Below are 18,070 nucleotides of genomic sequence, written 5' to 3'. Positions count from 1 at the left end.
TAGTCTCATTCAGACTCCAGCAGAACGTGGTACAGCTGCACAGCACCTCGGGGGAAAAATTGCAGGCAGTGATATCATAGTCTGCAATTAGTTATCTGATATGCCCCCCTCAAAATGATGAAAACATAATCATCATTGCCGATACGAGGAGAGCTCCAGGCTGTACAGTGAGGAGTCTAACCCCAAAGGCTGAGTAACAAGGGCTGGGAGGACAATCAGTTGGGATCAGTTCCACGCAATCCAGGTGAAGAAACACATGAAACAAGGCTGGAGAATAAGAGTCTGATTTTCACTGTTTGACTGATTCAGTTATTTGGGATAAAAGCAGTTGACACACAGGTCCCCAGCCTGGAGCCCAAAGGGCCTTACTCCCATTTGCTGCTCTGTCACTTATCCAATGAAAGAAAAGAACCTCAGGAATCTTTTGCAAAGCTCTGAAAGCCAGCCAGTTAAAACAAAGATAACATTACTCTGGTAGACTTACTGAAAAAAGGAAGGCTGCTCAAAATATGCCTCACAATGTAGGACATGATCTGTAGAAGTCCAAGTTCTTATGAAAGCTTCTGATGATGGAAGAGAATATTGTCACATCCACTACTCCCTTTGTTTTTCCCCTGATACAAGAATGACAGGGATCCCATAGCCTGTAACCAGATTGCCTAGGCCAGCAGGTAACTCCTCCTGGAATTTTTGGTGGCAAAATATTTCCATTTTCTGGACTCTTTATACATCTATCCACCCATACACTAGGGTTTCCAAGAATCTTGGAGTTTTTACTGAAAATGCTGACTAGCAAGTAACTTTTCTAAGATGTATGCAAGTTATTCACACTAAGCTACATGAGCAGTTAAATTTATTTAATTATTCTTACAGTCTTAGTTATGAGTCTTTTGGAACTGGTTTCATAAAAAGGCATATTTAATAATTAGAGTTTGGAATAAACATGAATATGTACACAATGCTGTTGCTATCACAAATATGATGGAAATAGCGATATTTTTTCATATTAAAAAAACAGTTTATTTAAATTTAACAATTCATGAGAGGCAGTGAAGATTCTCTTGCTTGAGGGAAGAATGAGAAAGAGGCATTGGCAGTGTGGCCTTGATATTCTGTTATTTCAAACACTACATTAACTCCTACACTTATTTAGGCAGTGGAGATACATAAAGGCAATGCACCATTGCTTGCATGTAATCATCCTCAAATAGTGAAGCATCATTGTTTCCCAGAAGTGCTGCAATCATTGTGAAGCCAGTGATTTTGTTGTGATGCTCATTGATTCTAGTAATTTTTTAACGAGATATTGCTGGATTTTACAAAAAGTTTCAGCTAAATCCATGTTTGAATGGTAAATGATACAGTGGCAGACCTCAGTTCAGGTACATTGAGCTCTATGACATGGGATTTATTTTGAGCAAGAGTCAATTCAAACATCAGTTTGGGAATATGCTATCTTAATAAATACAAAATTTGGGACAGTTACTAATTAATAAAGCACCACAATATTTTTTTACCTCACCAAGGATATTACTTGGAGCAAAATTCATCAAGTGGTTTATCATGAGCACTAGACAAAGCATCCATCCAGGACATAAGAGTACAGGCTGGGAGAAAAACTCATTGAGAGCAGCCCTGACAAGAAGGACTTGGGATTTGTCATGGATGAAAAGCTGAACATGAGCCACCTGTGTGTGCTTCCAGCCCAGAAAACCAGCAGTATCCTGAGCTGCATCCAAGGGAACGTGGCCAGCAGGGCAAAGTGATTCTTTCCCTCTACTCTGCCCTCCTAAGACCCCAGCTGGGGTGCTGTAGCCAGCTCTGGGGTGCCCAGCATAAGGACATGACCTCTTGGAGAAGAAGGTCTAGATGAGCGTCATGAAAATGACTGGAGGGCTGGAGCACATCTACAAAGAGAGGCTGAGAGAGCTGGGATTCTTCAACCCTGAGAAGAGAAGGCACTGAGGAGGCCTCACTGCAGCCTTGCAATACTTAAAAGGTTGGTTTTTTTTAAACAAAGGAGAGGGGTTTTTTCACAGGCAGATGGTGATAGGACAAGGAGAAACAGTTTTAAACTAAAAGAGAAAAGATTTAGATTTGATGTTAGGAACAAGTTCCTTACTGTGAGGGTGAGAAGCACTGGAACAGATTGCCCAGAGAAGCTCCACCCCTGGGAGCATTCAAGACCAGGTTAGACAGAGCTCTGAGCAATCTCATTTAGAGGGTGGCATCTCTGCCCATGGCAGAGGGTGTGAACAAGATAAAGTCGCCTCCAACCCAGACCATACTGTGATTCTGTGATGCCTTAGGAACAGCAGAAATAGCTGATGCAGTGAGAAATCACTTTTCCAGGTGATTTGATACTAACCATGCACAGATCCTCTTGTCTTCCTTGAACAGCCTTAAAACATGTCTTTTACACACCTTGGTATAACAGACTGTTAATTCACCTGACTCATAAAACTACTTTCTCAGGAAGTGGGGAGATCCTGGGCTACTTCCCAATGCAGAAATCAATTCAAGATACCAAACCCCGTAAGTTAAAAAGTGCAAGATGGGTTTCAATTAGTCATGTTGTCATGACTATCACTGTGAATGTATTTGTGTTAAATCAGGGGTGGAAAAAAGGTGTCAATACATAGCCCTGCAATTGCTGTGAGTCAACAGTAATGTGATTGTGACTGTGTTGATAAAATGGCATGACCTGAGCACTATGAGTAATGAAGTCAGACAGAAGACTGATACTGTTAAGAAATTCAGTGTAGGTCTTCAAAAAATTGGTTGTATGGGTGTTTCAAAAATTAGGAAAACACTTTCTCTTACTCATAAGGAATATTTTCTCACACATATTGTTTGGCTGAAGGAAGGATTGCACAGCAAGACTCAGGGATGGATTGCCAAACAGTAACTGAAGAGAGTTTCCTGTTTTTACGGTAACAGTTTTCAGAGAATGCTCTGGTCCTCTGTGTTCTTGTTCATTTCCCATCCAGTAGAATAATATTTGCACAAGAACATTTTTCTTACGATTAATCATAATGCTACTTTCATCTGAAACAGCCCTATGTGAAATCATACCTGCTTTCCAAAACTGAAGCAAAAGAGGCACTAACCTTGTTGATGGGACAAGGGGCTGGGACTTTGGAGGTGTTCTATTTACAGCTACATTGCTGCCTCTCTGTTGTCCTACCTGTGACATGGGGATAAAAAGACTGGGCTACAAAAATCACAAATCATTATTTTCTGTGGCAGCATGTTTGTCAGTTCAATTCTTTCTCACCAATTGGGAATATTCTTTTTCTGTTAAATTCTACTACATCTAGACTTCAAATTTCAAATTCTAGGGTAATTTAAATGCATTCAGCCTAACTGCTCCAACTCTGCAGGTGTTGATGAAATCCACCAGATAAGGTAACGCCCTCCTGACCAAATGTTGTAATATTTATGTGAACTCTGTGCAATGTGAGGGGAAAAAAAACAAAAAGAAAAACAAAATTTCAACAGAGACACCATCTGTTTCTGAAATGATACATTGAGAAAGTCTAAGATGTCAAATTTGTTTCAAGAATTCAATTTCTTTGACAATAGTCAGGAGAATCCAGCAGATGACAAACAGAAGGAATACATCTCAGACATGTGATGGTGTTGAAGTGTTTGAGTGTTTAAGGTACTGTAAGATATATTGAGGAGAGACTACTTGTTTTTGTTACAATGTCCACCTTGAGCTTTGAAGACTTGGATGTGTTTTGCAACACAAACCATAACAACAGTAAATGTATCAGCAAATACTTCTGTAGGTTATTAATGGATATAAACCTTACTGGGCCCAAGACTTTCAATGCTGTGGCTATGCTATGTTTTTTAAATGAGTTTGTGATAACACAGAAGCAATTGAAGCAAATAACATTGTTTATATTTTATTTTGAAGAGTAGCCTAGTCAGGCAGAGAGAACTTTTTAAATTTTTCCTCCTTTGCTCAACAAAAGAAATTATTTAAAGAGCTTATTCACTTGCAAATGCAAAATTTTGGATAGAAATTCTACTGTTCTTTAAGGGCGCTGTTACAACATCTTACCAGTCTTGCACTGCTCTTTATGCCATATATTGTTCATGCTGCACTAATTTACAATAGGTCTGGTCCCCACTGGCATATATATAAGCAGTAGGACTTGTTAAGAAATATAGAAGAAGAAGAAAAATGATCTCCAGCTCCAGGAAGAAACATGAACTACTTGTTACATGTACTACCTGAATTAAAATGAACTCCCATCAAAGCATTATCGGAAAGCAAATTTAGATTTAGTCATTGGTCTTAACAATCTCCTACTCACAGGATATGTCTCCTCCTGGAAAACTGGACAATGGGCTTTTTCTAATCAACATGAACCCACAGAGACAGAAAACACTGTCTAGGGTATATGCCTAGAGATGCCCTGAAAAATCACCTGAAAAACTGCTGATCTTACTCTCCCATGATGCTCTAAGATTTCCCCTGTTCCACTGTTTTTAAAGAACAGTTAATGCTGTGTTCTGTTCAGTGTGAGCACAATCTCACTACTGGATAATGTGTGAGACTTGGCAGGTCAAGAATATGTTAAGAAAACAAAGCAAAACTACTGTAATCTTTTCCCACCCAAAAAGCAGACAAAAATTAAACCATAAGAATGAGAAGAAAAAAATAAAAATGAATGAATAGAACTGATCTTGTAGAACTGTCGTAAGACACAAAAATCATCACGGACGCTCTTCTAAGAGCTCTGCCATATTTTATACCATGACAGGGAGCAAACGGATCCAGGATTTTACTGAAGCAAGCCACAAAAGCAGGAAAGAAACTTCCCTCTAGGCAGTCACCATGGGAATGTGTCTCACATGCTCAAAATGTCTGGCAGTTACTACTTCTAATACAAGAATTTTCAACGGAATTAAGTGCTTCCCTAAAACCTTAGCTGTGCCCGCTCACTGATGAACTGGAACCACCACGTATCTCTTCTCAGTAGGCTATAAAATGATTTGGTTACATTCTGGAAAAGAGGAGTTTAAAAGTTTAGAGCTCAATACACAATCTCAAGGAAGACATTTTTATTTTCTGTGCTAGCAGGGCTTTTGCTCCTCACAAGAAGACAAAGTTACTCTGACTAGTGCAATAGAAGAGTGTCATTTTGTTAACAACAATCTACCAAGTCACTCCAGCCCTACAGCCTTTCCCAGAGCATCAAGGTTTAAGACAAGTACCTCCAAAATTTCAGTAACACAGTCGATATTTATCACTAGGAACTATTGGTTCAAAAAGGAAGCAAGACTGACTACATTTAAGACACTATTCTTCAACTCATTGTTAAATAAATGTTAAAGTTCTTGAACCTAAAGAAGTGTTGACTTTGACAGTAGAGCAACAGATGTAAGTCAGTTCTCACTTGGCAAACTGCTTCAAACATTCCTAATCATAAAAAGATAAGCATGGAATAAGAACTCTTTAAGGAAGCTCTATTTTGCATTTACTGTTGTCTAACAGGAAACAATTGCTATTAAACTGAAAATAGCTGCCAGTCCTCAGTGTGTATATAGCAAACAAACAAGTAAACAAGATAAAACTGTCAGAGCAATAAAGTTTTATCTGATTTTTACAGCACTGCTACTAGCGAAAGTGATTTAAACAAAATATTTCACTTCCATGTTCTAAGTGTTCCTATATGTCAAAATAAGCAGCATATACGAACAAGGAACAAAATCCTACATTTATAAATAAGAAGACTCATTAGCAAAAGAGGCTTTTCTTCTATGTTTTCACACCTGTGTAAGTGATGGAAAAGGGAAAGGACATGTAAATAATGAAGGCCACCTAATCAAGCAGGAGGAGGAAGAACAAGGGAGTGAGTGAAAGATGCATTCAGGCCACACCCTCAGTGTCTTCATTATTAATGGATCATGTTTCCTTATAATTGGTAAATACTACTTTCCCTTGAACCTGCCTGGTTAACTATTCCATATTGCTTGTGCAGAAGCTTTATCCAGAGCACCAGGATGGAGCTGGGAAGACCTGGATGTCCTTAGCAGTGACATATTGTGTCACTCCCCCACCTCATTCCGCGATAGGGACACTCCACCTTGTCTCAAAGATGTGACTCGGCCGATGGCAAAGAGTAGGTAAATGACTCCCATCACAAGCACCCCTAGAGCACCGCTGAAGTGCCACATTTACATGCTGCAGGAGGAGTGTATTCCAGCCTGTTCAGGCTGGTTTGGGTGGGCATGTGGGCTCACAGCGCTCCCTGCACACAGCCGCAGCCTCGCTGCCCTGGCACGCATTATCCCTTGCTGATACCTTGCCTTCCTGCTGGAAAGCCGGGTTCTCTCTCAGAGGCTGCCAGCTGAAGGCTGCAGCTCAACTTTCAGACACCAGCTTGGCCAGCAGCTCACTCGCCGCCTGTGCACCCGCTCACATCTGCTCACAGGGGCCCGGGTGCCCACGGAACATCCACCGAGCTCCACTTAACCTCTCCCTGCTGTATGGGAAACCTGCAAGAAACTATTCATTACAGCTACCCACACACACCACACCCTGCTTCTTTACAGACACCTATCCATTAACAAAAATAACAATAAAAAAGCCCCCTAGGGAAATGTACTTCTGAGAACCTGTTTTGCTAACACGGTGTCACTGTGAGACATACATAATTAACAAAAGCTATGCCATGGCAGTTGTTTTTTTTTTTTACTATTATATATTCTGTCAGAGGCAGCATCTTATTTATGAAAGCAGGTATTTAGTAAAACAGACATTAATTGTGAAGTTGAGGATTGCAGGCTAATGCCCTTTTCCTACGCAGCTGTCAGTATGTACCCTGGAAATCTCTTTCACAACCCTCTCACACTGCTCTTGGAACAGTATCATTAGCAGAAAGAGATGGAAGTTTTAACACAGCTGCTGCATGTCTGGCGATTTTTTTTTTTTTTTTTTTTTAAGACACAACCCAGTCTCAGAGTTTCCAGCTACTACGCTACATCAATCATCAACAGAAAAGAAAAAAGAAAAAAAAAAAAAAAAGTGAAGCAAAGTATTTTTCAAACTCCGAATGTAAGTAGAATCCAGGTCTTTTCTGTGATTTTTACTTTGAATTAGCATAGCCTGCTTGTGCTTTCATGTTTTTAATGAATAAAACTGTAGATTATTCTTCAATGCCTTTTGGGTTTTTTGGGGGTTTTTTTAGTTGTTTGGAGTGGGGTTTTTTTTAATGTTTCACAATATGAGAATTGAAGGTTATTGTACCAAAATAAGAATGCTGCACTATATACAGTTGCCAGTGCTGTCCTGTAGTGGAACTGGAAAGTCCCAAAGCCATTGCTTATAAAAGAAAGTTCAATTATGTTCCTAATTGAAAGCACAGGCTCAAAAAATGACTGCAGGTTTCATTAGGCAGGAAACAGTCATGGAGGTTTGAACTTTAAATTGCAATTAGCTGAACTTTCTGTCTGACTGGAAAGATTCTCCAAGGAAAACCCCTCTTTTTCTCAGCTGCCACTTCACATTAGTGCCTGCAAACTCATTCATACGATGAGCTGCTCCGCCGTCCCTTGGGCGGGGGCAGCTCCGGGAGGAGGGAAATCACAGCCAGCTGCTACTGATATTACTGCTGAGGCACTGGGGAGGAAACCGATAAACACAGCACCGACACAACCCTCTGCCACTGCTATTAGCAGCACCCAGAACGGCCACTGATAATTACAGTGTCTGATAGCTTTGAAATTATTATTACCTCTCTGGGAGGGGGAAATGACTGTTAAGAGGCAATGGACTCCTGGAGAATGACCAGCAACTACACCAAACTGGCTTCCCGCCTACAGTCGTGGGTAGCACACAGAGAACGGCCCAAACCACCAGGTTTGTCACAGAGAAACCCTGGCAGGTGAAGGCAAAGAACAAAATAGGCTGTGGATGTGTTCTACTTTCTAGCAAGTTGGAAATTTCCATTTCTCTATTTTAAGAATTCGGTTTAATGCTGACAAATTAAATCAGCACGCTCCCAGATGCCAGCTGATTGTAAAATATGGTGTGTTCTGAAGACCATTAATTGTTCCAGTGCAATGTTGCATTGTTTTCAAAGTAGGCAGGATTACTGTGATGGGTCATGCTGGTTTCACCATTATCCTCTCTGTGAAGTTGTATTTCACAGAAAACTACATACATTTAGCCTTGGTCCTGGAAAAAACAATTCTAGAGGTGAGTTTTGCAGAACTCCTTCCCTTGCTCTCTCACATAGTACTCTCTTGAAAATAAAAGACCAAACAGTGATATATGAAGTGGAGAATTATCATCTTCCATATTAACTGTATTTTCAAACACTTATCCCTTAGTTCCGGTACAAAAATGTGATGAGGAAGACCAGAAAACAGATGGAGAAGCCTTTTTACAGCATTTGGAATGTCAAAAACTTTTAAATTTGACTGATTTACCCTCTCCTTAGAGAGGAACTCCACATTGCTTTTTCTCTGCTTCTCTACAATGTGTTTTACTACCAGTCAACTACATTCAGAATGAATATTATCAAATATTACCACATCTTTTCATCAAGTATTTTAGAAGTAATGGTTCTCTCTGGTGTTTATCTGTCTACCAGCATGTCATGGTATCTCCAACTGCTGGCACATTCTTGATACAGTCAAACCTCATGCATGTTTAGGTGATAGATGAATAACTGCAATATTCACGCTATCTTCAGTTCATGCCTATAAGTCATGGGGAAATCTTCTGGAAAGAAAGATATACCACATATGGATGAACATTTTGTTTAACCTTGGCTTGAGCTACCAGTGGTTTTAAAAGCATTTACTTAAAAAAGTTCTTCCTCAATTGTACGATGCTATCTATCCTCATTAAGCCTTTCTCTGACTTCCTATTTTCAAGGTAAGGGCTTTTCATTGTGGTGAACACCAGTACATAAGGAATCTCCACACATTTCTCCAAAGACTGCAAAACAATCCCCTGCCATGGTTTGTTGGCTCCCTGTGCGTGAGGGTTTCCACGGCAGCCCCTTAACCCTTCCACTAAACAGGGATGGAAAGTTTAAGCGAACTCTTAATAACGTCTAGTTACTTTGTAGCTTTGGGAAACTGCCAAGATACACACTGTAAGGACTGAGCGAAAATAAACTACCACAAAGACCTTCCTCAAACTGCTTTATTTACAAATTTACGCGGTAGATATGTAAAGCAAGGGGAAGGCAGGTCTCTTCCTTTGGGACTGGCCAGCAGCTGCAGGAGCCCTGTCTCAGAGCCTTACCTGGCAATAGGGCTCTGGCAGCCTCTCCAGTGCTAACAGCCAAGCTCCTTCCTCCCACAGGCAGGCTCATTCTCCCTCTTTCCATTTCATCTTTACCACTACTACTTCTGTTCCAGTTTCTTCCAGTTTGGGGGGAGGGGGGGTGGGGTGTCAAAATTGTAGGATTTGCTTTGTGTTAACCAAGGAAAACTTTGAGAAAAATATTTCTACAAATACATAATGCCTTGCAGGAGAAAAATCTCCTCTGAAACATCATTAACCAAGATGTCAGCATCAGTGCCCTCCGGGATCCAGACTCCTTACACAAGTCATGTCAACACCATGAGTAAGAAACATATCAGTGACAGTATAGTCACAACACCACAGAAATGAGGATGAGTAAGTTTTTCAGCTTTCTCTGTATCTCATTTTTCCTTCTGAAATCACAGTAAGAGTAATCCCAGGTCTTCTTTAATCCCTAAATTAGGAATTAGTAAAATTCTGTACTATATGAATCAAAATTCCAGCTCAGGAGTTTCCCAACAGCAATAGCCATTAGTCTATGATACACAGCAAAATCACTGGCTAAAAAAAGAAAACACCACCATCAACTGCTGTTTTGAAATCATTACTGACTACAAAGTCATGCTGGAATGTACTGTATACCAACTAAAATATACTGTAGCTATAGTCTAATACCTTACTAAGCCAGTAAAGAAACTTCCCTTGAGGGCATATGTGAAGTTTGACACACTTTTTTAACCATGCTGAAGGCTCTACTATGGGGCTTTCTGTCTCCCTGTAGAAACACATCACTCCCAGAGTCAGTGCAGACCCTGCTCTCTAGGACACTCCAGGCAGCTCATAGAAGTAAAAATCAGTCGAGCAATTATAACATTTATACAGTGCACAGATGTGGACCAAGCCAAGGATTTACACACATCTTAGACATACTTTATGCACCTACAGTAGCCCTGTCCTTTCTCTTAAGGCTTTGTCTATATACCTGATCTTAACAAGAGCATTTTGGCACAATGGACACACGATTTTAGGAAGAAAAGCAGTGAGGGTGCTTCAGCTATCACAGATGCACTGGGAACTTGCTCCCTCTGACACACCCATTCACAGCCTGGCAGCGCTGCAACCATTACAGAACTAACCCCTGCTGCTCCAGCAAATGAGACATACATTTACTATACACACACACAGCCCTTGGGTGACAATGGCCATGAAAAATGCATTTTGTTAGACTCCTGGAAATGATGAGTACAAAAACAATATAGGAGCACAACTGTTATCCCTAACCACAAAATGCCTCGAGGCAGTTGCAGTCACAGTGAGAGTCTGCTAAAAGTATGTTCATTCCCCTAAAACACAGCAGAGCCTGCATCATGTGAAATTGCAAAAGATTTTTGTCACTTTGGACATAAATTTGTTATTTTTTTTCTCTCTATTAACCTTAGACTTTTAAATACAAATATTTGAAGCAGATAACCAAGCTGCAGGAAGGTAAGTGATAAACAACTGAATGTTGTCACTTCTAACCCCCTTTGTTCCAAAAGCTCACCAGTCAGCCCCAAAGAGACCTTAGAAATTCAGAAGCAAGCATGCTTGGCATAAAAACTCTCCAAATTTCAGCCGAGATCCCTGCAGTTTTTCTCCTGTTCAGCAAGGCTGTGCCCAAATGCACTTTGTTCCAGCTGTTGGTTCAGCTCATGTGAACTCCAGAATGCAGCTGTAAGCTGGGGGGGCTCACCGCCTTCCCTCTGCCCCCCTTTTCGCTGCAGTCCGAGCTGGGAGAGCAAACTGCGTTTGTAACAGTAGTCACATTGCCGAACTGAGCTTTACCAGAGCCATTCCAAACTCCCCCATGTAGCTCTGTTCTTAGTTTAAACTTCATTCTTTAATGTTCTGCAATTCAGTTTTTATAGATCTGGAATTGCCCTTTACAAGCAATGCACAGCTTTCCGTGATTGTAGAGACCAGCACAACTGAGATTACACTTCTAAAACATCTCTGATAACCCTGGAAATAATGAAAGTATATAGATGCAAGAAAGCTGTTAGCTATCTAGCAGAAGTGCATTTGCTGTCTGAAGCATTAACTTAACAATCCTAAGTGTTTTCATTCATAAAAATCTTACCTGTTTCTGATAGACAGAGCCTCAGCAGACATAATCCAAAAGTTGCCCGTAAGAAGAAGTTGGCCATTGTTCACTTGGGACTGTTTTGCAAAATCCAAAGATCCTTTCAAGCTGCAGAAAGAAGAAAAGCCCCGACGCTTGTTAAGCCTGCAGTCAATGAGTCTGAAGTTTGCTGCACTTTTTATTCAGATTCAAAGGAACTGAAGTAATGACATAACTGGGAGGGGGAAGCTCCATCAAAAGTCACACCCATATTGCAACAAAAGTTACCCAGCAGCAGAAGAAGGGGGAGTGGAAGGAGAGCTAGCACTGACTAAGCAGGCACACTTGAGTTTTAAAGAGCCACTCACTAAACCTTCTCTTCTTACTCGAGCCTAGTCAAAAGTTATACTTAGTGTGTTTGTAGGAAAATCTGTGTAATCTCTCCTGAGTTACCTCAGAAATGCAGTTTGTTACATGCTTTTCCTCCTGCATTTTAAAATCTCTTCATTATTGCAAACCAAGTGAACATAAAAGCACTAGAGTTTCTGAACCCTGGTAAAGCATCTGTAACAGCCTAGATAGTTCCCAAAAACATTTTGCTTACTTATTCCTATCTCACCATTTTCTCTTTTTTGTGGTTCAATAAAGAGCAAGTAAAATGCCTGCTCTGCAGTGAAGCTTTCTGCAATGTTTCTGCTCACAGCTGCAGGATAACATCATGCAGAAGGTAAGTCGAGGAGGTTCAGTTTCCCACAGCCCGTTCTACCCTTGATGTCCCTGCACGGGCTGCTCCAACAAGAACAGTGAATAATGCCAGTGCCAGAAGTGAGTGATACTGGAGACTAGGGCTGATATTTTATTGCATTGATGGCACAAGGTACAGAAGGAATTTTTCCTCCTATTCCCAATTCAGAAAGCAGAGAAACAGGTACGAGATCTTTGAGGTTCAGACGAGGTCTCGGTTCCTGAGGGACATATGTTCATTGCAGTGTGTGGTTTTGTTTGGCTCTTCATGAAACCCCTGGTGAAAACCTCAAGGCCTCTGTAGATAAGCAAAAAGCCTGTCTCTTGCATGCCTTGGAGATTCCCGTGGTGTCTCCATGCACTGCCTTCTCTGTAGAGCTGGAGAATTGTAACAGCGGCTCCTGTGCCGTGGGATGAGGGGCTGGTCAGGGACCACCAAAGGCAGCACTTCCCACCTTTAACACCAGCATGTGGTGATGACTGACGGCCAGAAGTGCCCTGATTTCAGTTTCCCTTGCCAAATCTGGAATGAATAGTCCTATATCAAAGTACCATTTTTTCGATCTTCCCACTTGAAAGAATTTTCTCATTAATTTAATCTCTGTTAACACAAACAATGGAAAAATACAGACAGGTCTCCCCAGCCACAAACACAAGAAGGTCACATAAAGAGGTTTTCAGGACTTTGCCTTATTTTGCCTTTTGACTTGGAGATGGCCAGCTATCCTTTCCTCGACCAGCCAAATTTTTAGCAACAGGTTCCAACAGGCTTTTCCTACAAGTCTAGAATATCTGATGGGACAAAGTTAAAGTGAAAAATCTTTCCTTTAAACACAGAGAATCTTTTTATTATGAAGTTAGCAACTTTGAAATCATGAATAAAACACATTTTCTTTGGTGAATATGCTACTTTTTTTTCTTTTTTTTTAAGAAATGGTTTTAAAAGCAATTAAAAAGCAATCACCTATATACCTTATTGTCTAAAGTCAAAAGAAAAATAGTTCTGTAAAATCCTGTACATTTATATCTATAAATGTTTTGGCATCAAAATCCATTCATAAATTTTAGTGGAATTTCAAAATGCTGGTGCACAGTTAATGAATGTTTTAAATTTACTAAGAATATATTTTTTTTCAATTGCTAAATTATTTTAAAATTCACATCCTATGGATAAAACAGAATAATTAAACATTTAATTAAAATTCAGGAAATTTTGAATCCTATTTTTGATGAACATAAATTGCCTTTTCATTAATATTCTGTATTCATAATGATACAGAATCAAAAAAAAAAAAAAGAAAAAGAAAAAAAGAAGAAAAAAAAGTTTTCTTTGGCACAGGTAAAGGGAGAATAACATCCATTTTAGGGATAGAGGCAGAGATATATTTAACCAGGAGTGGAAATTCCTAGTCTCTTCATGGTCTGAAGTTTCTAATTCTAACCCTTCTGACACCTGATTATGAATAGGTTGTTTTCTAGATACCAAAATATTACTTGTTATTCATCTCAGTCTTTTCAATACTTCTGCATGTGTTCAGCAAGGGTGGGTGGTATTCTGCTTTGGAAAGACTTGTTGCTTGCTGCCCTGAAAACCTGGGCTAAGATTAGACACATTTACACCACGTGCATGGAGGTGCAAGTACCTAATACAAAAGGAAAAGACAGATCTACACAAGAAAAATAATTGATAACATTATGTCATTTCATGTGATAAATCACAAAAATAGTTAACGTGACATGTTTGTATGTGACACGTCAGTCTGGCCATTCCTCCTGCCATCTGCCTCCTTACACGTCAGCCTAGGACACACATGTGCACCCCAACAAAAAAAACGACACAAAAATATTTCCTTCTCTCCCACACAAACATGATCAGCTTATGTCGTTCTCAGGTAGACAAAAGTCCAAATTTAGCCTGGCTGCAGGGCATAATACTGCTCAGAAAATTTAATCAAAGCAGATTTGCGATTCCAAAAAAACTGTTGGGTTTGGGGGTTTGGTTTTTGGTTTTGTTTTGAGGATTTCTTTGTGAGGAATACACAACTTCTCCTTTAGTTTGGGAAAACCTTATTATATAGGAACAGAAAAATCCTGAAGCAAATCTTCAACTGAAGAAATGCAGCAGAGCATCCCTTTTGAGCCTGTCAGTACAGTTAAATATCTGAGATCTGGAATTTGCTTACTTTCTTGGCAACAAGAAGCTAAACTACTGGCACCAAAAATTTGTAAAATGATTAATGAATTAAGTTTTCAAAAGAGAATGAAACAGTAAGACTGAAAAAGGATAAAACCCCAGCATTTAATAGTGTTTTTCTGTGATGCCTTTGATACAGTGAATACTGAATCTGTGATGGTAAAATATAGTATAGGAACACCAAAATAACTCATTTGTGATTTTATCACGTATGTGAACTGTAGCCAGCACTAATTAATTTTGATAAAAATCCTAATAGGGAGTACATATGTTGGAGCCCTAGAAAAGGAACATGCATGGCTTATAGTGATATAAAAAGTTGGGTTTTTTGCAGGAATTCACATAGAGGATGAAATTCTGGCCTAGCTTAATTGAAAGATCAAAATTCTGCTGAACTCAGTGGCACAGCTTCTCCCTAGAATGAATGTTTAGATTTTATTTTGTGGACAGACAAGAAAATGGATGTACCTGAATGAATGTGTACTTATGATGGAAAGAAAGGCATCAGGGGAGATTGATTTCACTATTGAATGGGATAAATTGAAAGAAGGGTAGAATGGAATTTTGTTTCTGTGAAAATAGCTGGCATCTGTCTTCCGAAACCCCAAAATTTCTAAAAACATATGGCTCCTAATTTTAATTTTTTTCTATTATCAGCAGAAATACTATTTCTTTTTAATTAAAAAAAGAATTTTCTGAACATCATTTGGTGAATATTTCAAGCTTGTTATGGGGAGTTGAACAGCAACTGCTCTTAGTGAATATAAAAAGCACAAATGTCATTAGGCAGTTCTGGTGATGGCTGTGTGTATTTTGCGTAGACTGAGGGTGATCTGTGAGACTGGCTGAAAATCAGATTTGGGAGAGCAGGGAGGATTTCATACCCACTTATCTGTAACATCAATAAAATATGCTATTTTTTAATAAGATTTCCTCCATGTCCCTAGACGGCAATCTAGTTTCCTGCATTTCAGACTGGATTCAGTTTCAGAGTAGATTTAATTTTCATTATCAATCCGGAAAACAGATTTTGTAATGGCAAGGGTTGTAAATGCTCCAGTGTGGCACATCTTGAACTGCACACTTTTCTTGGGCTCTGAGTGCTGATGGGAAGGCATAAGAAGAGTCTGTGCTGGTTTAAGCAAGAAAAGCTGCTCTTTTGGCTGGAGGGCAAAGCACTCCCTCGGGAAGTTGAGCGCCCGGTTCTACTCCCATCAAGCTTTTGTTCCTGGATGTAATTTACAGCCTGTGTCCTGCAGAGAGTTAGGAAGATGAACAATGGCTCCTAGTTGTTTACTCCTAAAAAAGGCAGCAACCCAGATTGGCACCTACCGTGTGGATTCATCAGCCTGTTTTACTGGTTTGCCCCAGATCCCTAAACAACTCACTAATCCAATACAGCAGAAACCTTCACAGCCGGCATGGCTCAAGCTGCCTTGAAGGAATTCTCTCAGACCGTGTGGCCCCATCATTTTTCTTGTTCCCAGCCCCACCGCAGTGCACGTAGTCCCTGGCCAGGATCCCTGGCTGACCCTTGTGTGCCAGCAGTGCAGCAAATGAGTCCCTGTCCCCAGGGACAGCTGGAACCCCACTATGCCCCGCAGTGAGTGAGCTCTTGTTGGGGATGGAGCTGGAAAGCTGTCCCCAGCAGGGCCAGCAGCTGTCCCAGCCCGCCGCCGAGGCACGGAAGGCATTGGTGACCCATTGAGTCACCAGCAGCTGTGCAGCTGGGGGAACACAGGGGAAACTGAGGGGAGAAGGGCACACTCATATTCTCTGTAGCTGATTTCTGTCTGGCTCTGCCGTCCTTCCCCTGGCTGGCCTTCCCAGCACACACCGTGCAAGAGGTCCCTGGAAATGACACATCCGAGCAAAAGAAATGAAAGTGGGAATACAGAACGCTGAGCATGAGCTGGCCTCTTTATGCTCAGCGTTCTGTATTCCCACGTTTATTTCTTTTGTTTGCAGTTATACAAAAGGTGAATCAATGGCTTATACTAAGTCATTTCCTGGATGCACTCTTTCCTCCCCTCTGTCTTTCCATTTATTCCTACTTGATTTTGTTTCATGACTTCTACCTTGGCTTCTCCCTGTCATCTCCACTAATTTCTCCTTTTTCTTAGCCCCCATTCTTTTCCTCATCCACTCTCTCTTCCATACAGCATATTGGAATTATTAAATCAAACATTTAAAGCACCAGAATAGCAGGTGAGCTTTTACAAAAGGCAAACATTCAGGAAACTCAGGAAACTCTTCATATTTGCATAACCAAACTGTTAGCTGTTACATACAGATAAATGCTTAGGGGCACCTGTGCCTAATGCAGACCTGACCAGAGCCATCCAAAGTCAAGGGAGGTTTTCCATTGATTTTGAGAAATTTTGAATCAGGGCAGCTGCAAACAGTGTTTAGTTCAGTTCCAGTATCTGTATTATGAAAACTCTGCCTACTGCATTACATGTTTCCCCTGCATATATACATATATATATATATATTCTGAGAGGATAGAGGGGTTAGTTTTATAAACCATTGATAAAATATTTTCCTATCTAATGAAAGTAAACTCTGAATTTTAACTGGAACAATTTCTGTTCACACCAGATCTGTTTGTGCCACTCTTGCCATAGCCACACACAACATATCCACATTTAGACTGTGTCTTAAACATAGCAGTGTGGGAATGAACAGCTAAGCCTATCTTTTTCAGTTACAAAGAGCACTAAAACCAGCCCCCATCTGTATATAAACAGAAACTTACTAAATTTCTGCAGTCTCCCTACTAGTCAGTTTTATGATTCCTTTGAAAGGTGAAAGGGAAGGAAAAGCATCTTAATTTTAGAGCATAATAAGCATGTTTGTTTTCAGAGGCAAGGGTTCCAGCTGTTTCCAGTGCAGCTCTAGGAGGGGAGGTGCAGGTGTGCACACATCATAGGATGAACAGGGTGAGGAGGCCGACAGGCACAGCAGTGCTAGGTTTTGAAATGCTGAACTCGCTGGGTAAAATACACACAAAGCAGTCTGGCCCTCATATGCTTTTAGGGAATGTTTTGCTACAGCAGTGGCATCTTCTTCCTCAAATGGACAGTCCTTTTGCCTTGTTGGTTGTGCAGACATCAGCATTCCTCCTAAACCCTGTGAGTTATGCAGGTTAAACACAGCCAGGAATCAATGAACTGCTGCAACAGCAGCAGCTGGTTTCCTAGTTTGATCCTTTCCACCTGGATATACCCGGACAAAGCCAGGACCTCTGTCTCCCTGAGCTCAGCTGGAAAACAGGGAGACAGAGGAGGTGTCTCATGTCCAGGTGGCACAAAGTGCCCCTCCATGGATGGAGAACGCATGAGGCAGGAGACTCGTCCCAGTTTGTCCCCTTGCAGCCTTATTTCTGAGTTCTACATCATGTACGTCAGAATTGTCAAGCAGAAAAACCTATGACTTCTGAGGGAAGTTCCCTTCTCTGTAGTGTTAACAAGGAAAAGAAGGTAATTCTGGGTGACTGAAGGCAGGAGTTTTGTGTGAGGCTGGGACAGAGGCACAGAAAATAGAATTCATGAAACTAGTGAGACAGAAACTCTGGTTTTACCCATCTCCATGTGTAACTTCTGCTGTAGAAATAGGCAAGGGAGGAGCTGAGTGCTATTACAAGACAATGAGTTTTTCTTGGAACTGGGAATTGTCACACTAGATTGCACGTTCATTGCCTACTCAACAACTTGGCTTAAGTAACAATGAAAGCCAACATTTCAGAAAG

At 40.6% G+C, this 18,070-nt stretch overlaps 1 protein-coding gene across 7 annotated transcripts in view; it reads right to left on the bottom strand.

Moving 5' to 3' along the window:
• The window catches only part of CD44 (CD44 molecule (Indian blood group)), a 48,382-nt gene extending 36,800 nt beyond the window's left edge, over positions 1-11,582 (bottom strand). For all 7 annotated transcript variants that reach the window (XM_058829561.1, XM_058829562.1, XM_058829563.1 and 4 more), the window contains exon 1: positions 11,400-11,582. In XM_058829561.1, coding sequence (XP_058685544.1) covers positions 11,400-11,466 — 67 coding nt within the window. In that variant the 5' untranslated portion in view covers positions 11,467-11,582. The remainder of the gene's footprint in view (positions 1-11,399) is intronic.
• Positions 11,583-18,070: the final 6,488 nt, after the last annotated feature.

Source organism: Poecile atricapillus, chromosome 1 (assembly GCF_030490865.1).
Source record: "Poecile atricapillus isolate bPoeAtr1 chromosome 1, bPoeAtr1.hap1, whole genome shotgun sequence".
In the NCBI taxonomy this organism is placed as follows: domain Eukaryota; kingdom Metazoa; phylum Chordata; class Aves; order Passeriformes; family Paridae; genus Poecile; species Poecile atricapillus.
Note: the sequence above shows the minus strand (reverse complement) of the source record. Positions and strands in the feature narration are given on the sequence as shown.